Raw genomic sequence first — 23,915 nt, 5'->3', positions numbered from 1 at the left:
TGCTGGGTGAAAAAAGAAAAAAAAAACCAAAGGGAAAAAAAGGGGGTTCTACTTGGTAGTAGTCACTCCTCAGGAATCTGTTTTAACTTTGGCTGAGAAATACATGTAACAATACCTTCAACCTTGTGAAGTTACTATTTGTATCCAAGGAGTTAGGAAGAGTAACCTCTTCTTTCAATTTCTGCCCTCTGACTTTGGGCTCATTTCATTATTGAGAAGAAAGGAAAAGTGTGAGGTAAGTTTTAATCCTGAATTTTTGTGAAAAGTAATTTACTTTTTATCTTTAAGGAAGAAACTTGGAGCATCATTCTCTGTTGGTGATCTTCCGTATTTTTCTAGTGTAACCATGGATTGCTCTAAAACAAAGCAACATTCCTGGATTTTCCCCACTGTCATTCTCTGTATCTATGGATTTTTCTCCATGGCTAGACCTTCGGAACCATTTATCATACCTTACTTAATTGGACCTGAAATAAATCTGACACTCAGTCAGGTAAGTTAAATGTGTGTGCATGATGGGGGTGGGGGGTATTCATGTTCCACATGAACTGAATTCTACCTGCTCTCTACAACCAAGAATCTGGGACTTTGATTCAACTTTAGTTAAGATAAACAAATGAGGGCCTTAAAGGATTCTCTGGCATTTTTCTGGGAGAAATTAATGGCTCTACTCCTTTCAAAAAGAACTGGGATCCAAAGCACCCCAATAAAGTCTCACCTCTAGGGCTCCTCCTTCATTATGCAGGAGTTAAGCCATCAGGGGTTCTGGAAAGGAAGACAAGTTGGAGAACCCCCAGGATAATTTAATCTTTGCTTCATCCTAAAAGTGTTGGATTCCATTACTCCACTCAAACAAAAGCCACCTCAGGGTTGCAAGAACTTGTCTAAACCTGGTAACCCAACACAAGGAATTTTCCCCAAGAAAAAAAAAAGAAGATAATATAGTTAAGCATTCTTTATGATGTAAAAACACCTTGGCAGCCTTTCTATTGTTTTGTAAAACAGGCAAAGATAAGGAGAAGCCTTTGATTCTCTAGGTATTTACAACATTTTTTGGATGCTGCAAAGAAAAGTTGAAACTATCCTTGGACTTCTCCAACTTGTCTTCCTTAACTCCTCCATCAGTTTTAGTTTGCAGCAAACTTGAAAAAGAAAAATGCTGCTGTGCCCATTTTCTTAGGATTGTGCCTCTAGAACTAGAAGTTATTTTAAAGGTCATCTGGTTCCACCCTCCTCCCCCTGGGGAAACACAAAGACGTTGTCCACTGTCACACTGACTGAGATAGGATTCCACCTCTGGTTTTAGGGTTCAGAGCTTCAGTTTATTGACTGGGAAAAAACACAGGACTATTAAATAGTCAAGATCACTCTTTAATCCAGGGCAAAAGGGCTTCAGCATTAGTAGGCCCCAACACAGAGCTGTGCAGAGTTGAGGATTGAACTTGGTTGCCCTGTTCACTGACCCCTGGGAATGCCAATCTTTGGAGAATGACAATCCCAAAGAGCCATTAAAGTTGGGGAGCTTAAATACTTTTCTAGGTGAAACCTGGGGCTTAGGGTGAGAGGGAAAGTTGATTGACTTTACAATGGTAACAAAGGAAAATGAAGAGTTCTAGAAGGTGACTGAAGCTTAATCTTGGATACCACAGGGAAAGCCCCAAATCAGGGCTGGGCCACCAAAGTAAAGGACTTTAGCCTAGGGGGAGAAATCACTGGGACAAAAGATGATACTTAACATCTGATTAGCTATTTCCACCTCAGACTACTTTGATGTCTATTATTAGCCTGAGAAGGTTAAATAGGACCTTCCCTCAGGGAGAAAACTCCTGTGAAAAGGTCAAAACCTGGACTTTCTATCTCCAAACTAAATAACTGGGGATTTCTAGATTCCAAGTTGACAAGCTTAAACCCTAGAGGAGGTTCTAAGATGTGAACTAATTCTTGCAGGAGGGCTAGATCTATGGGAGAAATTTTATCAGCTAATTTAACCTCCTGATGAACCTAATAATACTAATAACTAACATTATATATCACCTACTATGTGTCAGACACAGCTAAGTATTATCTCATTTGTTCCTTACACCAACTCTGAGATGAGTGCTATTATTATCATCCTCATTTTATAGATGAGGAAACTGAGGCAAAAAGAGACTGAGTTGCTCATAAGTAGTAGGTGTCTGAAGCTAAATTTGAATTCTGGTCTTCCTATTCTTAATCTAGTGCTCTATCCACTATACCACCAAGCCATTTCTGATATATTAGACATTAGAGAACACTGTGAGGATATCACTGCTTTATTGGCTTGTAAGAGTTTCTTGAGACTAGAAAAAGACAAACAAGTTTAAAGACAGCAAGGACACTAAATATATAAATAATAAATCATACAGTGTTGGTGGAAAGAACAAAATACTTAAAACTGATGCAGCAAAGGTATAATAGGACCAAGTCTGGCCCCCAAAAGAGATGAAAAAAGTCTATTTCTTCAGCCCCTACTTTAGCTTCATTGCCAAAATGACAGACTTATGGCTATGGAAAGCCTTGAATGACTTCTGAACTGTTCACCTTTCCTTCTCTGGGAGGGAGGGAAAGGAAACATTGGGAAATGTAGGTGGAAGGGCCTTAGGGGAAGGACCTCTGATTGCACTTTCTCCTAAAAAAGAAAACTCCCTCTCCCAAAAATGGTTTGTCTTTCTCTATAACTGAGAGATTTAAGTAGTTGCCTAAAGCACAGAAAGTTTAGTTAATTTGCCTATAATCAGAGTTAATAAGGGTTTGCTTAAACCCAGGTCTTTCTGGATCCATAGCTAGTTTATTATCTGCTATGCTAGACTGGTTTGCTGGCAAAAGAGAACAATGAAGAAAAAAATTTTTAAAAAGAAAGAAAAAATGGGCACAATTCTACATAGATTTAGAAAACAAACTAGATCTCTAGAGGCTTAGATGGAGCTATAGATCTGTATCTGTATCTTTTCATGCATACATATTTGCCTGCATGTGTATATAAGGGAATATACATAGATTTGTGTTTCTATATACATATGTGTGTGTTTAATATATTTGTATATGCATATGTGTGGAGAGAGAATGGTAGATGAGACAGATGTTTGTGGATGGATGGATGGATGGATGGATGGATGGATAGATAGATATATAGATAGATAGATGGATAGATATGCAGTCCCTAATGAAAGGGCAAACCAACATCAATGAGAAGTCTAGCAAATTAGTTTCCACCCTGGTAGGAACCAGACCAGAAAGACAAAGCTTCATTTTTATAGGGAAATACATATATAAAAAAGCAAAAACAATAGCATCTTGCCAAGGCTGCATTTCTACAGGGTAGGTTTCTGAGTGCTGCTCTTACTCAATGCATTCTCTTCTTAACCAAATTCTAAATGCTAGAAATTAATCTAAACTAATGCCAGTCCAAGAAGCACTCATCAAACTCCCACCGTATAGCAGACGTAATGGTAGACTCTGGGAGAAATACAAAAACAAAAATAATCGTCTCTACCCTAAGGGAGTGTCTGTAAAAAGTAAAATTAATCTCAAATGATAAAAATATTATATTAAGGGATTTATTAATAATCCTTAGAAATGAATCAGAACAAAAACCACATGCTCATGGCTAATCAGCCTGTTCAAAATCCCTGCTTACCACCACCATGTTCACTGACAGGAAGCAAAGAGCCAGACCAGAACAATAATATATAATATATATTAATTCTTGTCTACAGGAAGTACATAAGGACAGGAAGTCAGTGGGTTCCCAGGAAACATAGTTTTTTAGGGTAACAGATTTCTAATTACATGGGATGGGAAGGAAGTGGCTACCAAGCAGGTACTATATATGAGATAATATATGGGAGAGAGCACCCAGAAAAGTCAAGAAAAGTTTGGTTTTTAAATATAAGGTGAGTCTTGAAAGAAGTCCTAGGCAATTAAAGAGGCAGAAGTGAGGAAGGAGTTCATTCCAGACCTAGATAATAATGGTCTCTGTAGATTACAGAGGAAGATAAAAGTAATGCAGGAAAGAATCTTCCAAAAATAAGAATTCTCCTTTGATAACTGCAGAATACACCATGGAAATGATTGACATGGGTCTGTCAACTCTGCAAATCTGGCTATTTTCCATCTTGTTTTTTTCCCATCTTTTCATGGATGGGAAGAAATAAAAAATGTACTAAATCAAAGGAGAAATGTCACACTGGACCAAGCTCTGCCATCTAGTCTTCATTGATTTCATTCATCTCAAATGGGATAAAATTTGTAAAGCACTTCAGCACAGTACCTACCACATAGAGGGTACTATAGAAATTCTAGCTATAATTAATTCACTGTCTTTCGTGTACTTGAAGCTTTGAGTTGCCTCATTGTCATGTTATGCATCCCTTTTTTTTTTCTGTATCTCACAGGTCTCTAATCATATGTTTCCAATTTGGACTTACTCTTACTTGGCGCTGCTCTTCCCTGTGTTTGTGCTGACTGATTACCTTCGGTATAAACCTGTCATCATCTTACAGGGAGTTAGCTATGTGATCACATGGGTGCTGCTCGTATTTTCCCGAGGATTATTAGCTATGCAGGTTCTGGAATTTTTCTATGGGATGGCCACTGCCACAGAGGTGGCCTATTATTCCTACATTTACAGTGTGGTTGATGTGGAACATTACCAGAAAGTAACAAGTTACTGTAGAAGCATCACACTAGTGGCTTTCACAGCTTTTTCTGTCCTGGGACAACTCTTGGTCTCCCTGGCAAACGTAACTTACTTTTACCTCAACGTTATAACCATGGTCTGTCTCTCCTTGGCATTAGTTTCCTCATTTTTTCTGCCAATGCCCCAGAGAAGCATGTTCTTCCATAAAAAACCCACTGCAAAAGAAAGTTCTCCAGGATCTCCAGATGAAGAGTCACCTAGTCATGGAAGTTCTGTCAGCCTAGAAGGTGGCATCATTTCAGAATCACCAACGAAATCGGGAATACAGCAAGAAAGCTGTCCTCCTGGCCTCCAGCATAAAAACCTGATGCTGAGGGTGTTTTTGCAGTGGTGCCAAGACTTGAAGGAGTGCTACTTGACCAAACATCTTTTATTCTGGTCCATTTGGTGGGCTTCTTCCACAGCTGGCTTTAACCTAGTGCTAAACTATGTCCAGGTTCTATGGGATCACAAGGCACCATCTCAAAATTCTCAAGTGTATAATGGAGCAGTAGAAGCTGTTGCAACATTTGGAGGTGAGTCAATTAAACAAAGACAATGACAGTCTTTGGGGATACAAAGGAGCCAGGTTCTGTCTATGCTGTCTGCCTCGGTTTCCTTAACTGTAAAATTGGGATAATAACCTCAAAAGAGATAATATGTGTAAAGAGCTTAGCACAATTTCTGATAAATAGTAAGGACTGGTAAGTAAGTAGACCCTATATAAATGTTAGCTTTAAAGAGCTATATAAAAACAAAAATGAAATGATCAATGTATACAAGGTACCATTTTTTTTGTCCCATATTTACCATGTGTCCCCAGCTACTACTACCACTACTATTTTGCCTCCCCATCTGTCATCCCTACTCTTATCATTTACTTTCATTCTCTTTCTTTCTTCTGGCTCATTTCCTACTGCCTACAGACATACCTGTCTCTTCCTAAAAATGATCCGCCCTTCCCTGATAACTATTGTCTTATATCTCTTCTGTCTTTTGTAACTAAACTAGCTCAAAAAAACTTCTACAATAGGTTCCTCCACTTTTTCTGCTCTCACTCTCCCTCCTCATCTCTGCCTTCTAACTTAAAGTCTCAACTAAAATTCCAACCTTCTGCATGAGATCTCAATTTTCTTTCATCCTACGAGACTACCACCAATTTACTATTATTATTGTTTGTGCCTGTTTTTTGTATGCTGTCTTCACATTACACTGTGAACTCCATGAGAGCAGGGCTTTTAAAATTTAATTTTATTTTGTATGGTCCTTAGAAAATACTAGTTGACTGATTGACTGATTAGTTGACTAATCTATTAGAAGTTAACTAAACAATAGACATTTATTTTCTTAATTCAAAATCAAAAGAGACTTTGAAGACAGAAGCTTCCACACCCATGTCTCTATTGAAATTTTCAGGAAACCCATTGTAAAGCTCATTCTTTTGACCCCTTTCTTGGAGAGTGTAGTTTGAACCTTAGTAGTCTTGGACCATTCTTTCTGATTGCTTCACTTAAACTCATTTCCTTCCCTTTTGTACCTGTTTCTGGACAGAAGTCATCTCCATTTTTTTTAACAGACATTATTACCTAACCTGTGTTTAGAAAGGGCAAAAATTTTACATAATCATAAAAGCTTGGCTTTAAAGGTCTTTCATTTTCTAAACACAGATGTGAGAGCAGAAAATAATTCTAATTAGTTTCCTAAGAAAACTGTAAAATTAGAATGAATACATATGATCTCATCCAAATTTGACCACACCTACAAGGGATCAAACAAAGGACTAATAAGAATCTCACCTAAAAAAAGACTGCATAGCCCTCAGTCCTAGTCCATATATTCAGAGGATTAGATACTGAAATTGAGGAGAGAGCAAGTATAAACAAAATCTTGCAATTGTAAAGAACTTGGAAAAGTCAAAAGCAAAAACCTTTGGACCTTGGGTAAAATAAGCAGAAATGTGCTAGATCCAGCTAGAACAAACTTGTAAAATATGATTGCTAAGTCTTCAGGGTTAATGCTACAAATTAGTTCTTGATTGCTTTTTTTAAATTAACATTTTTGACTCATTATTTTGTCAGTTGTCTAGACTTAAGAAAGTGATGGAGAAATTTTTAGTAAATTAAATTTTAAAATGTATCCTACATTTCCCCCCTTTCAGAACAAGCACTTACTGGGACTCTAAGTAGATCAGGTTTTTAGTCCTGGCTCAGTTACTTAATACCTAGGCTTCAGTCTCTGGGTCATACTTTAATTAAATGAATAGTGAGGGTTCTGGACTTGGAGATAATACCATCTTCTAGTCTCACTGTACCCTGAAACAAAACTACAAAGGAAACATTTCATCATGGACAAGAATAATAGAGAGGAATTTTTAGTGAATTTTTAGTTTGTCAAACCCAAATCTTTCTTTTTACTATAGTCTGGTCCTACATCCATAATTTTATACCATGCATTTGTATAGAATTTCACGTCTGGAATAACGTAACCCCTTTTTACTTTCATCTCATAGAATTTCTTTAGTCTTTAATAAGCACAGGCCAGGCGTCACCTTTTTCAGAAAGTCTTTTCTATTCCTCATATTTGTTAGTATTCTTGCCTATTTGAAAGTGCTTTGTATTGTATTACAGAATCAAATGGTTGAGTTCAAATATTACCTCTTGACACTCTTTACCTATGTGATCTTGTTCTTGTCACTTAACCTCCATAAGCTTCCATTTCTTCTATCAAGGAGATCATCTACTAACTCTGACCCCTCCAGCTCTAGATCAATGATTTGATCATCCATGAATTATTAAACATAATTTGTGATTTTTTAAAAAAATAGATGTTCCCTAGACTGGCACAAATAACGAGATAATCTTTATTCTCTTCCTTGAAGGTGCTTTGGCATCCTTGGCTGTGGGATATCTAAAAATCAACTGGGATCTTTGGGGAGAATTGGCTTTAGGAATCTTCTCAGTCCTCGATGCTGCTTCCGTACTCCTCATGCGTTTCACCAGCAATATCTGGGTGTGTTATGCCGGCTTTTTGATTTTCAAATCAGGTTATATGCTTCTCATAACCATTGCAGTGTAAGTATTACCATGTTTCCCTCAAAATTTTCTTAATGTCTAATTTAAGAAATATATCCTTCTCTTTCTTTGGATAGCAGCACTATTTTACATACTTGAGATCTGTTTTGAATGCATCTATTGTTTTATTTTCAGTGGCAATGCAATGATTTACCTTGCTACTTTCTCTGAATTTTGCTGTGGACAATGAATTGTGTTGAACAGTCACTTTGACAAGGATTTTGATTTGATTTTGTTTTGTTTTGCAAATTATCATAACACTGGTATGGTTTCTTTCACTCCCAATCTCTGGTTGGGTAATCCTAGGATATCTCATCTATCTGTGAAACCAGTTTTAGAAATGTTCCCAGGAAAGGGAAATAAAAGATACCCTGTAGAGACCTAGATACAGAGATTATTTAAAGATCAAAATCCCACAGATGTTCTTTAAAGCATAGAAGCCAAGGTCCTCCCTAATTCATAAGGAAAGTCAAAATATGCTATAAGGAAATCATTAATAGTGTTAAAGATATGAAGATAGTGCTCCATGATGCCAGGAAAAAAACACCTGAAGGGATCAGCTATTCATTGGTCACAGCTTCCTATTTGGTAACTCTGATCAGTGATAAAATAATTATCCGATAATAGCATCTGACATTCAGTGGTTTGTATAACGTTGGTTTAGGGCATGCACACTAAATCTATAATCCAATGACCCTTCCATGATCTACTCAGAAGTAATATCAGTCCTATTCCCTGTCTCCTGCGCTGCAGGGTATGTTTTAAAGCTGTGTGATGGAGGAAACCTACTTAGGCTTCTGCAGGGAAGATAGAGACTCTTTTCCATTAGTCACAGAACCTAGATGAAAAATAGGAAAGATAGGTGATACACTTATACCAGCCCTTGGCACATTTCTCAGTTTTTTAATGGAATTATGAAAAATTTGTTAAATGCTTCCTTTGTGACAAGGGCTAAGGTCTTAACAAGCTTTTGGTATTGTGGTCTTCTCTGTCAGTCCAAATTCTATAGTAAAAATGAGTTTGGAGTAAAATTATTTTATGACATATATTATATGACATATATAGGAGGGAAATTGGCAAAAAGGATGGCAAATTAGAGCTACAAGGATTCTCAGAGGCCATCTAGTTTCCTAGTTGTTCCCAAAAGGGTTTAATTTATTTGTGGCTTGACCAACAAGATATAAATGTGCCAGCCAATTAGAAAATTTAGTTGCCTTAATTCATATTTCTCTTAGTGTTAGTGATTAGGAGTCTTTGATAGATTCACTAATTATTAGTTGGGAAATGGCTCTTGTTCTTATAAATTAAAGTGATTTCCCTACCCATCTTGGATATCAGACTTTTATCAGTGACATTCCAATAGTAAATCTTATGCAAAAGTTCACACAGTGCTTTTGCTTATAAATTCAGTTTTCTTGTCCATAAAACTTGGAACATTGAAAAGTATCCAAGTGTTTTTTTCCATATTTAGAGTTAACTGCAGCACAGAGTTTATATATGAGTGTAACAATCCTCATCAAGGTTAAGGTATCCTGTCCCTTTGGGCTGTTGTGTTGTTTTCCAACTTCTTTGTTTTCCAAACTTCTCACCAAATTACTTATCCTTCAAGAGAAGTTAAACCTTTCCTTTGGTCTGATGGCAAGGAATTTCATGTACTCAAAAAAACCCCAAAACATCAAGTTGGTCATTTCAGGACCCACAGTGACAGTAGGCTGATCTTCTAAGAATTCATAAGTCATTGCCTTTATAAAACTTGTCTAGACCTGATAAGGGTTAGATGTCTAAACATTTGTGGACAATCTGCATACCAAGAGAAAAGGCATTCTAATATCTCTTGAAGAAAATTTTTATTTAATAACATTAAATAAAATGTTATTTAAGTGTTTAAAAAAGAAAATAAGAAATAGCAGAGCTATAGATAGAATACTAGAAGAGATAGAGAAAGAGAAAGAGATAGGTATCATTTTTCATTGGGACGGTGACCTATTCTGGTTTAATTGTATGCTTCATATATGGTTTGAGTTGTTGGTTGTTAAATTGGGATCCTCAATTAATTAATTTGACAAATTAATACCCTACTATATGAATAGCACTGAGAAAAAAGCAAAAAGAAATACAATAACATTCTTCCTCCCTAGGAGTTTATCATCTACAAAGACTGAGAATTAAAAATAAATAGAAAAAGATTAGAATAGGAAAAAATGTTTGTATTAAATATTACTGATAAAAGGTTGATATTCAAAATACAGGGGAAATTAACACAGCTACACAACATCTAGATTATTTCCCAACAGATAAGTAACAAACAGTTAGGAACAATTTTCAAAAGGAATTTTGAATATATGAATAATCTGTGATTCATGAGGATCCCTCCTTTGAAAGGTGTATAGTCTGACTTAGTAAAGAAATCATAAGGCATAGAAGGCAGGTAGGTGGCACAGTTGATAGAGTGCTAGGCTTCTAAGACTGAGTTCAAATCTAACTCCAATATTTGCTAGTTGTGTGACTCTGGATGAGTTACTCATCATGTTTGCCTCAGTTTCTTCATCTGTAAAATGATTTAGAGAAGGAAATGACAAACCACTCTAATATCTTTGCAAAGAAAAACTCAAATGGGGTTATAAAGAATTGGGAATGACCAAAAGCAGCTAAACAATAAGGCACAGAGAAATTAAACAACTTGTGTCCCAGGTGGGATTGAAACCCTGGACTACCTGATTCCAATCTTAGCGCTGTATCAAATAATTCTATGCTACTACTTCTCAGTTTTGAATAGAATTTTTAATTTTTTTGAGATTAGGGTCTTGCCCAGGCTGGAAAGACAGGCTACTCACAGCCCAAACTCATTCCTGATCAGCAAGAAAGCTTTCATTTGTCTAGTTTCTGAGCTATGTTTTGTCCCTTCTAATGCAAATTGGTAGACCCCCATTCCTAGGGTCACTCTATTGATGCAGTTTGCTCAGACCTCCCAAGCTTAGATTTATCAGCATCAGCCTGCCCAAGAGCTAGGATTTTAAGTTTGTGCCAAAGATAACGAATAGGGCTTCAGTAAGTTCCAATTTTCCCCTCTTCTTCTATCCCCTTAATTTTCCCTCCACCTCACTGTTCATTGTTTCTAGACGATGACTAAAAGTAGGCTAGACATCCCCACTGGGACAAGATTTATCTACCCTGAAAGTCCTGATCCTACGACCAACAAAGGAATCTTGTCTTTTGCTGTTACCTTTTTTTTTTGTGATATTAGTGTTTTTGATATTGGTGATATTATTGACCATTTATGTCGTGTTAGTTTTCAGATTGCAGTAAACCTCAGCATGGAGCGTTATGCCTTAGTGTTTGGAGTCAACACCTTTATGGCTCTGGTGATTCAGACCATAATAACATTTATCGTGGTTGATTCTAAAGGTCTGAGTCTGCCTGTTGAAACTCAGGTAAGTTTCCTTGAGCTTCTGAGAACTGGGGTGGTAGAGCTGTAACTAGGCAGCTTGATGAGGGAGTGGATAGAGTGGATAGATTTGAGATGGAATCCTGCCCCAGAAATTTACTAGCTATGTAACACTAGGGGAGTGAATTAATGTGTCTTCTGCAGATACCAATAGTAAGGTGGCAGTTAACTAGAGCTTTTTCTCCTATTTTCAAAAAATGGAGGAACTGATCTAAAACAGATCTACCATTGTTTTTTTCTCAACAATAAACATTTTTTACATTTTCTCTCTCCCTACCTCCTTCTCTTCTAGAGAAGGCAAACAATTTAATATAGGTTAAATATCTGCAGTCATGCAAAACATTATTTCAACATTGTTACAAGGGAATCACTTTAAAAGACTGATATATATTAATTTAAGGTCGCCCAGGAATCAGCTATGTAATTCCTAAATGAAAAACTCAAGTCAGCCGTCAGCCTTTTTTGGAGTATAATTACAATAGGAGTAAGAAAGGAATTAGAGATATATATAGAGAGAGAAAGGGGAGAGAAGGGAATAGGGCTTAAATACCCCTTCTGTTTAGGCTGGGCCAAAAGGCCCAAGCCCTTAGATAGCTGGGGCAAAGAAAAGAGATCAGTCCCTATTACTCACGTGTCCAAAATGGAGAAACAGTCTCAGAGGCCCCCACCTTCAGCTTCCTTCAGAGCAAGCTTCCTCAGAGCCCAGCCACCACACCGACCAAAAACTCAACCACCCCCCTCGAGTCTCCAGACCCTCCTATCTTTAAGGAAACCATCCAAGTTGCCTCCCCTCAGTCCTCACATCTACCAATCACTCTTCATCAATTTCCCTGTCAATGGAGGCTCTCGCTTAACCCAGGACCGCCCAGAGGTTTCTGGCTTTTGCACATGTCTGTTGAAGGTCATATTTTTCAAATGATTAAATCTTTACTCCTTTGTTACAGCCCTTTCTAAATCCTGTTAACTTGAGTATGGTAGAGATTGGAATAATTAAATTTTGATCTAGGCTGCAGCCCTTACTCAATCCTATTAGGACTGAATAGGGTGGAGATTTATTCCAAGTATCTCCATTGTATCAATTCTAAAATCAATCAAGACTCAAAGAAATTCCTGTTCTATGCTTAAGCATAGGTCAAAGTCCTTTCCATTGTTCAGCAAAGGGTTTCTGTCCTAAAGTAATCTTAAGAAGGGAAGAGAAAGAACCTCCCATGCCAATGGGGTTCCCATTCCAATAGACTATCAGTAAGAAAATTTCCAAGTATGAAATATCCCAATGGTGAAATTTCCAACATTTATAAGTCTAAGGAAATTTGAGGTTTACAATCCCCCCTGATGATCATTGGGAGACTAGTCTCCCCATTGATCATTTAACATAATCATTTTGTAGTTCTAAATTCACTTCTAACTAAAGATATACACAATATTTTCTATTTTCTAGGAGAAATTAGAATAGTGAGAGAGGAAATAGGAAAGAAAAGAAAGCAAAACCAATGTTTGCTAGTTGCATTGACAGAAAGCCAAATTAGGGGCAGTCCCTTTTGGCATAAATGTTACAATAAATGTTCAATCAAAAGTTCAGTCCAATCAATCACATCCAAAGTTCATTCTTGATCTTCTTGATGAAGTGTAGGTTTTTGGCATCTTTCTGCAACAGTTCATTCTCTGGATATAAAAGTTTCAAGCTTCTTTCTTGAAGATCTTTTCTCGAACAAAATCAAAATCTTTGAAATTTTTATAACAGTAAAATCTTAAACAAAAGTCTTGGATTTTTATAAAAATACAATCTCAAACAAAAAAAAATTCAAAAATTCTTAGATTTTAAATTAAAATACAATTCCCCCTGAAGTAAGTATTTAAAAAAAATATCAAGTTTAGCTCAGAATGCAATGTTCAGTTATGGGGGTATATGTGTCAAATTATCAAAAGAATAGAAAAATAATCAAAAACATAAGAAAAATTCAAAATAGACCTTGTATAGGTCCAGGTTAAAGTAATTTCTATCCCACAAGTATGTAGGACAGAATGCAGTAATATTTCACTTAGCCATTTGTAGCCAAGACTACAGGAAGTTGCCATAATATAAGAAGAAAAGAATTAGAATTCTATTTTGATGGGGAAATGTCATTCCCTTGTCTGATTTTTTTTTCCTTCAGAGATATAGGGAGCCAGCATGATAGTCAAGCTTTGTACTTGTTTGAGTACTTCGAAAAGAGTGTAGATACAAGGAAGTCCTACGACTTAAACATAAGTTAAGTGTCGCAACCTCGAGTCTCACTTTAATATTTCTTGTGTGCTCTATTGGCACTATTCAGGTTTAGTCTGTGCTCCTTGTTTTTATCCCTTTTCCTGGAATCAGACACAAACATTAATCACAGTCCTATAATATTTTATCAATAAATGGCAGGTTCCCATAGTTTAAAGCTTTTAGGCATGTATTGATATTATAGCAAGAGTATATATATTAACTTGTATTACTGCAGGGAAAAAAATATTAATATTAATTATGTGTACCTTCAGTACAAAAATGAGAAAAAAAATCAAATATTCTGATCAAAAAATAAAAGAAAAGAAATAAGAAAAAACAAGAAAAAAATCAATAATTCAATATATTCTTGAAAAAAAAACAGCATCCATTTGTCTATGGATTATTATCTCCAATTCATATGATAAGATAGAGTCACAATTCATATGATAGGATAGAGTCAATCAGTCTCAGCAGAAGATGCTTTCTTCACATGTGAGCAGTGAATCCAAGAGTCTCTTTCTCCAATCTTTATAGATGTTGGAGTAGTTAATAATATTTGGAATGGTCCTTCCCATGAAGGTTCAGTTGCTCCAGTTCACTTGAAATTCTTGATATAAACTTTATCTCCTGGGTTCAGGTCATGCAGAGAAAAGTCTAATGGTCCAGCTTGTACTGCAGCTCCGGATTCATGAAGTTCACGTAGTTTGTGCTGTAACTCCTGTATATAGGAAGCAATAGTAATATCTCCCCCTAATAGTGATGTATAAGCCGGGGAGAAAGGCTTAGCCTGTATAGGCGGATGTCCAAAAAGCATCTCAAATGGTGAAATATGTAAGTCTCCTCTAGGCCTGCTTCTAAGATAAAATAGGGCCAGAGGGAGAATTTCAGGCCATTTTAAATGGGTCTCAGTGCATAATTTGCCAATCATAGTCTTAAGTTCTTTATTCATCCTCTCCACTTGGCCTGAGCTCTGGGGGTGATATGGAACATGGAATTTTGGAGTTATCCCCAAGCAAGAATATATTTGATTTAAGACAGAATCGGTAAAATGACTCCCTCTATCAGAGTCAATACGTGCTGGTAGGCCAAAATGAGGAATAATTTCTTTTAAAAGTATCTTTGCAACAAAATCTGCTGTGGCTCGGGTTGTAGGAAATGCTTCCGGCCATCTGGTTAGTTGATCTACAATTACTAGACAAAATTTATAACGTCCAGCCTTTGGCATTGTTATGAAATCTATCTGTAGATGTTCAAAAGGTGTGTAAGCCAGAGGACGTCCCCCAAAGGCTTTTCCACGATATGCATGTTGGTTGTATGCCTGGCAAATAGGGCAGGCTGAACATACTTTAGAGGCTACAGTAGTTATACCAGGGGCTATCCATACTCTCTTGACAGAGTCCACGATGCCCTGGGTGCCAAAATGACCATTTTTATGAATAGATTGGCAAATTTGGTTATAGAAACTTCTAGGGAGCAGGGGTTTTCCTTCAGGTGACACCCATACTCCATTAATTTGTTTTGCTTTAAATTTTTGTTTCCATTTTTCCACTTCCTTTTCATTATAGGAGAGTGATAAATTTAAATTATCAGTGGTTGTGAATGTTAAAATTAATCCAGGTCCTTCTATGGCTGCTAGTTTTGCAGCGGCATCTGCTCGGTCATTTCCTCTAGAGACAGGGTCAGAGCCACCTGTATGGGCAGAACAATGAACTACAGCTAGGGCTTTAGGCAGTTTGAGAGCAGAAAGAACTTCATTAATAATTTCTGCATTAGCTATGGATTTTCCAGCTGAGGTTAAAAATCCTCTTTGGAGCCATAGCATCCCGACTGAGTGACAAATGCCGAAAGCATATCTAGAATCTGTATAAATTGTTGCCTTTTTATCCTTGGCAATTATACAAGCTTGTTTTAGAGCTATGAGTTCTGCTCCTTGAGCGCTAATGTTAGAAGGTAGTGAAGCTGACCATTCAGTGGCAAATTCTGAGACTACGGCAGCTCCAGTGTAACGTATGCCATCCCTCATAAAAGAGGAACCATCGGTAAATAAGATCAGATCTGCATTGTCTAAGGGAGTGTCCAAGAGATTATCTCGAGGCTTTTCTGCCATGGACACTAATGTTTCACAGTTATGTAGTGGTTCTCCTGAAGTGGGTAAATCTGGAAGCAAGGTGGCAGGGTTAAGAGTTGAACAGCGTTTCAAGGTAATATTTTCACTATTTAATAAGGTTATTTCATACCTTGTAATTCTCTGATCCGAGAATGCCTGTGTTCTATGTTTTACCAATAATGCTTCAATCTCATGTGGGCACATTATTGTTAATGGACATCCCAATACTAAATCAACGGTTTTTGTTACTAGTAAGGCTGTAGCAGCTACTCCTCTAAGGCATGGTGGTGCTCCTGCTGCTACTGGGTCTAGTTGGGCAGAATAATAAGCAATTGGGCGCTGAGAAGGTCCCAAAGTCTGAGTTAACACACCAGAGGCTACTCCTCTTCGCTCATGCACATATAAGGTAAATGGCTTGTTGTAATCTGGGATGCCTAGAGCAGGGGCAGACATGATAGCCTTTTTCAAATCTGAAAGAGCTGACAAGTGTTCAGGCTCTAATTTGAGGGGTTCAGGAACCGAATCCTTTGTTAATGCTATAAGGGGTTTAGTGATTTCCCCATAGCAAGGAATCCATTGTCTACAAAACCCTGTTGCTCCTAAAATTGCTCTCAGCTGTTTCTTAGTGGTAGGAGCACTCAATTTTTGAATGTTCTCAATTCGTTTTGGAGAAATATAACGAGCACCTGCAGTCAAGATGAATCCCAAATATTCTACTTTTTGGAGACACCACTGAACTTTATCCTTAGAGATTTTATGTCCTCTTTTGTGCAATTCCAAAAGAAGGTGTTTGCTATCTTCTTGACATGTTTTTGCATCTGTTGAAGCCAAGAGTAGATCATCTACATATTTGATTAATTTGCTATTTTTAAATGTTATATTGTCTGTGTCTTGGCTCAAAATTTGCTCAAATAAGCTCGGACTTTCGACATAACCCTGTGGCAGCTGACACCAGGTATATTGTGAGCCCTTCCAGGTGAAAGCAAAAATATGCCTGGAGTTTTCATGTATTGGTATGGAAAAGAAAGCTGAACACAAGTCTACTACTGTAAAGTATGTAGCTGTGCTAGGAATAGATGAAATAATAGTATGTATGTTAGAAACTACGGAGTATCTCTTTATAACGTGATTATTCACTGCCCTTAGATCCTGTACGAATCTATAGATGTGCTTGCCATCGGGCCCTTTTTTTGGTTTTTTAATTGGCAGGATGGGCGTGTTGTATTCAGATTTGCAAGGGATTATTATTCCCTGTTCTATTAATGAGTTAATAACTGCTGTAATACCCTCAATTGCCTCCTTTGAGAGGGGATACTGAGGGATAGAAGGAGGTGGGCTAGATTTAGTTTTTATCTGCACAGGAACAGCAGATTTAAGTAAGCCTACATCAGAAGAAGATGTGGCCCAAAGAGACTCTGGTATATCTTTAGGTATTTCAAAAATGGAAGGTTCTTTTGCCTCCTGGTTTTCCGAGAGAAGTACAGGGAGTAATTTTAAAGATTCCTCTGGTACTTCTAATGATAATGAGCCATCTGGGGAGCAGGTTATTGTGGCTCTGAGTTTGCATAGAAGGTCCCTCCCCAGCAAATTTAAAGGGGAGTCAGGCATCAAAAGGAAGGAGTATTGTACCTCTAGGGGTCCTACAGACACCATTCTAGGAGGAAGTCTTTTAACTCTTTGGGTTATTCCTGATACTCCCATTACATTCTCTGAGCCAATAGAATAACATTGTAAATCAGGTGTTCTCTTTAATACAGACCAGGAAGCTCCGGTGTCTAATAGACAATCATAATAGGTGTTACCCACTTTTAAGGTAACATGGGGTTCATTAGTATGGGGAGGGCAGTGGATAGGGACAATGGGTAGTAGGACATCAGGGTCTGGGAAATCAAAGGTTGTATCCTCTGATTCCTGTGCCCCAGCCCGCCCCGGGCACCATCATTTTGTTTGGGATATTCCTTGGGCACCCCCCTGAAGGGCACCTCTCTGAGGGTCATTAGTACCTCGAGTAATTTTTGGACGAGCGCCATTTCTCATATATTGTTGAGTATTATCATTAAAATTTTCTTCAATTTGAGCATTGTCATTAAATTCCCAATTCCTATTTCTATAATTCTGGTTTCTAAAGTTCTTATTTCTATATTCATTATAGTTATTTCCATAGTCATTATTATAATTTCTAGAATTCTGGTTTCTATAACCATTATCATAATTTCTATAGTTATTATTTCTAAAACCATTATTAAACTGTGTATTCCTTCCAAACATCTTAAGAAAGGTTCTACATTCCATCATTTTGTGGCCCTTCTTCTCACAGAAGTGGCAAGTAATGGATTGATAATTGGATTTCTGGAGAGGGGCAATTGTTGTTGGTTCATTATCATGCCCACTTTCTAATTTAGTTATCCTATCTATTACACATCTCATTTTTTTCTTCATTTCCTCCATGTCATCATTATTCTCTTTCTCCTTTTCTTCGTTTCCCTTAAAAACATATATAGCTGTTTTTCGCAATTCTTCAAGGTCCATATCTGACCATCTTGGGCATTGTGTTTTAAAATAATTTTTAATTACTTTGCAAGAATTGTTTACAAAGATTCTTCTAACTTGTCTTAAACTATTCTCTTTATTTAAGTCCCAATCTAAGTATATGTCCCCAAACTCGATAATTCTGTCCATAAATCTGGAGGGTGTTTCGTTTTCCTTTTGCTTAATTTTTTCCAGTTCCATCCACTTATCTGTACTGTCCGCACATTCCTTCATGGCCGTGAGGATGGCCTCTCTACAACGGTATAGTTGTAGATAGTCCTCAGGATTATTATAGTCCCATTCGGGATCCTGAGATGGCCAATGTGCTGCATTACGCCCCTGGGTTTTGTTGACATGAGCAATTATTTTATTTTTTTCACGTTCACTTAAAAAAGCCTGTAGTAAGCTCTCAACGTCCTTGTAAGACGGATTATACTGAAAAAATATGTCTCCCATCTTTTTTGTTACTAGAAAAGGATCTTGTTCATATGTGGGGATATTTCGTGTAAATTCATTTATTTCTTGGGGAGTAAACGGTATCCTATGTCTTAAAGTCACCACATCCCCATTTCGTCCTATTTCAGGTACTTCTCTTAGAGGAAACAGGCCTCTAGTTGAATTTTGCACCTGTGGGTCAGTTTGACAAGGACAGGTTTCTCTAGGAGGACAAGATCTCCCTTGCATTGGAATTTGGTTTTCTGTAGGAGAAGGAACATGAGAAGCTGGGATTGCAGGGGAAGGGTTTTGGGGATTAAATTCAGACAAGATTTGCACTACACGAGAGAAGCAGTCTGTTAACTGGGCTATAGGGAAGGTGTTTTCCATCTCTATTTCAGGGAAGGAAATTTCCTCATTCAAAGGTTCAGAAACAGGTCTGTTTCTGGTAGAGTGGGTGTTTGCCCATTGATCCTGTAAGAAACATTTTAGATCTTCTAATTGGGCTTGCATTTTATCTTCAATTTTTCCAATTTTATCTTCCATATCTCCCATTTTATCCTCAATATTTCCTATTTTATTCTCAATATTTCCTATTTTATCCTCAAGTTTTTCTATTTTATTCTCAATATTTCCTATTTTATCCTCAATTTTTTCTATTGTATCCTCAATTTTTTCTATTTTATCCTCAATTTTTTCTATTTTATCCTCAATATTTTCTATTTTATCCTCATTTTGTTTTACTTTATCCTCATTTTGTTTTATTTTATCCTCATTTTGTTTTATTTTATCCTCATTTTGTTTTATTTTATCCTAAATATTTTTTATTTTTTCATCTCTAAATATAGTATTGAGGAGTACAAAAATGACAGTACCTATTAATATAAAAATTTGGAGGTATCCTTCATTCCTCAATGCCCCTACTTCTTCAGCTGCCATATAATTGTCAAAGAATGTAGTACTCATTTTTATATGTATATTTTGTAATTTCACAAAACACGTGGGGAGCAGGGCAAAGCAACAAACTTTCCACAGGGTTTTTTTTTTTCTAATCCACACAGCTGGGAAGTATCTGAGGTCCGATTTGAACCCAGGACCTTCTGTCTCTAGGTCTGGCTCTCAATCCGCTGAGCTACCCAGCTGTCCCTTAAGATTAAAGGGAAGAAAAAGAAAAAAACTGCTGATTCCAATTTAACTTAAGGAGAAAAGAGAAAAAGTTTTTTATACTCACGTGTTCTAGCAGCTGTGTCTTTAAGCCAAGTTTTTTGTTAAAAAGAAAAAGGACTAAGTGGTGAGACGGTATAGTAAAAAGGCAAGGAATTTCAAAAGTTTTATTGAGAGGATTCTTTAGACTCCCGTGTGGTCAGCCACAATGTTACAAGGGAATCACTTTAAAAGACTGATATATATTAATTTAAGGTCGCCCAGGAATCAGCTATGTAATTCCTAAATGAAAAACTCAAGTCAGCCGTCAGCCTTTTTTGGAGTTTAATTACAATAGGAGCAAGAAAGGAATTAGAGATATATAGAGAGAGAGAAAGGGGAGAGAAGGGAATAGGGCTTAAATACCCCTTCTGTTTAGGCTGGGCCAAAAGGCCCAAGCCCTTAGATAGCTGGGGCAAAGAAAAGAGATCAGTCCCTATTACTCACGTGTCCAAAATGGAGAAACAGTCTCAGAGGCCCCCACCTTCAGCTTCCTTCAGAGCAAGCTTCCTCAGAGCCCAGCCACCACACCGACCAAAAACTCAACCACCCCCCCTCGAGTCTCCAGACCCTCCTATCTTTAAGGAAACCATCCAAGTTGCCTCCCCTCAGTCCTCACATCTACCAATCACTCTTCATCAATTTCCCTGTCAATGGAGGCTCTCGCTTAACCCAGGACCGCCCAGAGGTTTCTGGCTTTTGCACATGTCTGTTGAAGGTCATATTTTTCAAATGATTAAATCTTTACTCCTTTGTTACAGCCCTTTCTAAATCCTGTTAACTTGAGTATGGTAGAGATTGGAATAATTAAATTTTGATCTAGGCTGCAGCCCTTACTCAATCCTATTAGGACTGAATAGGGTGGAGATTTATTCCAAGTATCTCCATTGTATCAATTCTAAAATCAATCAAGACTCAAAGAAATTCCTGTTCTATGCTTAAGCATAGGTCAAAGTCCTTCCATTGTTCAGCAAAAGGTTTCTGTCCTAAAGTAATCTTAAGAAGGGAAGAGAAAGAACCTCCCATGCCAATGGGGTTCCCATTCCAATAGACTATCAGTAAGAAATTTTCCAAGTATGAAATATCCCAATGGTGAAATTTCCAACATTTATAAGTCTAAGGAAATTTGAGGTTTACAACATTAACGTGTTACTAAAGGAGAAATACAAGCCAAAAGGTTTTAAAAGTGTGCTTCAATCTGCATTCATACTCCATAATTTCTCTGGAGTTGGGTAGTATTTTTCATAAGTCCTTCAGCATTGTGTAATATTGTCATTACTATATAAAAATGCTCTCCTGGTTCTATATCCTTCAATTTTGTAAAAATTATATTTCAAATAATAAAAATGTTTCATGAGGTTTGAGGATTATTAGAAATTAAGGAATAAAGATACAAAATTCACATGCCCATTTAAAATCCTCATGCTTAGTTTACCACTATACTTGCTACATCATTGCAAAGGAAGCGAGCGTGGAATGTGGATGCTATGCCTTTTGGTGCTTTTATCTTTAGTATTAATACTTCATTGTCTATGGTAACTTGCCATAATGTAGTTTCCCTGTTTAACTCCTTTAATTCAATCTATTTTTGCTTGGGCTTTGCCTAAGATCATTGTGATTATTTGTGTAAAAAAATATTTTATGACTATGACACAAAAATATAGATGTTTCCATGTTAAAGGAGCTGAAGGCAAAGTAGTATCTAGCTAAAACCATCAACAAACATTATCTTTAATGGATATAAGCTAAAAGTCTTCCCAATAAAATCAGGAGTGAAGCAAGGATGTCCATTATCACTACTAAATGCTAACTATAGCAATAAGGGAGTGAAAAAGGTTAGAATAGGCAGGGAATGGTTTGAATAAATTGTGGTATGTGATGGTATACTGTTGTGTGTAAGAAATGATGAACAGGCTTTCAGAAAAATCCAGGGAACACTGATGCAAAGTAAAGTGAGAAGAACCAGGACAACATTGTACAGCAATACTGTATAATGATGAATGGCAATTGACATAGCTATTCTTAGCAATACAACGATCCAAAGCAATTCTGAAGGGACTTCATAGAAAATGCAATCCACCTCCAGAGAATGCACTGATGGAGCCTAAATGTTAATCAAAGTATAATATTTTTTACTTTTTTGGGGGGAGACTTTTTGGTCTGTCTTCTGTATAACCACATGACTAGTATGGAAATATGATTTGCATGACTGCATATATATAACCTTTATCAAATTGCTTGTCTTCTCAATGGGGCAGGGAGGGAAGGAAGGCCAGGAAAGAATTTGGAACTTGAAATTTTAAGTAAATGTTAAAATTTGTTTTCACATATAATTGAGGGGAAAACTAAATACTATGTTCACTTTACAAACTGTGTCCTTACTACCTTTCTATTTCTCTTAACATTTTACTAACCATCTATATAATCTATACTTGCCTACTTGTTATTCCTCCATCTCCCAAATCTGGGCCTTTTTCAATGATTGTCACTTATATCTGGGTGCCCTCCTTCATCAATTCACTATCCTGGCTCCTTCCAGTCTCTTCCAAGTCAAATTTCAACTTCTCTAAGTGTTTTCCTACAGTCTTTCCCATTTCTAATTCCTTTCCTCTGAGGTTACTTTCCATTTCCACTGTCTGTATCTTTGTACATTATTATTTACATGCTATCTCCCCACTAGAATGAGTTCCTTGAGTGCAGGAACCTAATTTTGCCTTTCTATTTTTCCTGATACTTAACACAGTATATGGAATATTTAAGAAATGCTTATTGATCAAGTATGTTGTGCCCCTTGAAGAGATCCTCCATCTGATCTTGGTCTCATTAACCCCTATACTTTAAGCAAGCCAACAGGATCATTATGCTTTAGCAGAGTAAAACACTGACAACAAGTATGTGTTATTTTTCCCCCCAGTTCCTAGTTTATGGAAGCTATTTTTTTGTCATTGCTGGAATTTTCATAGTGAGAAGTATTTATATAATCTATTCCATCAAATGCAAAAAGGAGAAAAGAGCGACGATCACCAATCTGAACCCAAGTGAAGGAAAACCAGAGAAATGTATCGAATCAACAAAGCTTTAGTGTCCACACTGGTCTCATTGTTTTACAGAAAAACAGAAAATTACTTTGACTGCAAATGTGATAGTTTGAAAAACTAGATTTCTATGTTTTGCCCTGAATCAAAATATATGAGCTGATTAAATTCTAGTTGACTTGCTCCAAACTGCCATCAATCTCAGTTTTGCTACATCAGTATTAGCTAACCTCAGGTCAAATTGGGTGTCACCAAAAGATTTGGTCACCCTGATTAATAGAGCCTATCCACGGTGATCCAGTGAAGAAGTGGGTCTCCAAATCCTAATTGCACTATTTACGAGCCATAGTTTATCATCAGGACAACTGAAGCTTTCTGACAACCTAAGGATCTTCTTGCCAAAACAAATAGCTCTCAAGAAAATGTTAGCTATTGCATCAATCTTCCTTTGCAATTAAGCACACCTTCTGTACTACTTATTATTCTTCTGGAGAAATGCAGCTTTTTGTGCCTGTGTCTGAAGGACACCCCACTGAACTCTGAAATGCTAAAATGTTGCTGAGAAACTGTCATCACTCAATGAGTCCCCAGCAACTTGTTCCTCATCTATCAAACCTTGTTGACCGGATACTAAAGCATAGGAATAAATTTCAGAAATTCCTTAGCTAGATCTGGTTCTGGCCTCAGCTCCACAGTGACCCATAAGTTTCAGTTTGACTCTTCTTCATTTTCCTAACATGGAAAATAGGAAAATAATATGGAGTAAAAGGATGCACTGGATACACTAGAGAAGGATGGTAAACCACTTCCAAGATCTACTGGAAAGAATTTCTGAAATCTCTATTGAATTCTCCCTCAAAAAATGCTCTTAGTTATTTATTGACCTTCACTTTCAAATGAATGTTGGTAGCAAATAAAATTTTTTTTCTAACCTTCCACAGGTAACTTTTTATTGATCACTAGGGCTTGCTCCTGAAAAGGCAGTATGACAAATTAAATTGGAAATAGCTAAAACAAATACTCTAAAGAGTATGCAACTGTGAGAGAACCCCAACAGTGACTGTAAGGTCTAGCTATTCTTTATGCTCACTCCAACAATGAACCCAATTAGCCAGAATTTAATTAAGCAGTTTGCAAGTACAACAC

The 23,915-nt window shown here is 37.0% G+C and overlaps 1 protein-coding gene across 1 annotated transcript; it reads left to right on the top strand.

The window, feature by feature from the left end:
• Positions 1 to 56: 56 nt before the first annotated feature.
• On the top strand, positions 57 to 23,705 carry LOC100021085 (thiamine transporter 2-like). Its single transcript, XM_007502144.3, has 5 exons — positions 57 to 493; positions 4,416 to 5,235; positions 7,578 to 7,770; positions 11,060 to 11,201; positions 22,649 to 23,705. Exons 1-5 carry the CDS (start codon positions 347 to 349, stop codon positions 22,814 to 22,816), a joined length of 1,470 nt encoding a protein of 489 aa, XP_007502206.1. The 5' UTR covers positions 57 to 346; the 3' UTR covers positions 22,817 to 23,705.
• Positions 23,706 to 23,915: the final 210 nt, after the last annotated feature.

Source organism: Monodelphis domestica, chromosome 8 (genome assembly GCF_027887165.1).
Source record: "Monodelphis domestica isolate mMonDom1 chromosome 8, mMonDom1.pri, whole genome shotgun sequence".
NCBI lineage: Eukaryota > Metazoa > Chordata > Mammalia > Didelphimorphia > Didelphidae > Monodelphis > Monodelphis domestica.
This window is presented reverse-complemented; position numbering and strand designations above follow the sequence as displayed.

Bases quoted from the DNA above. Each gene is read 5' to 3' on its own strand.
- LOC100021085 (XM_007502144.3), top strand. From the start codon at position 347: ATGGATTGCTCTAAAACAAAGCAACATTCCTGGATTTTCCCCACTGTC. The intron at 5,236-7,577 runs GTGAGTCAATTA...TCTTCCTTGAAG, and splicing joins AGCTGTTGCAACATTTGGAG to GTGCTTTGGCATCCTTGGCT. The intron at 11,202-22,648 runs GTAAGTTTCCTT...TTTTCCCCCCAG, and splicing joins GTCTGCCTGTTGAAACTCAG to TTCCTAGTTTATGGAAGCTA.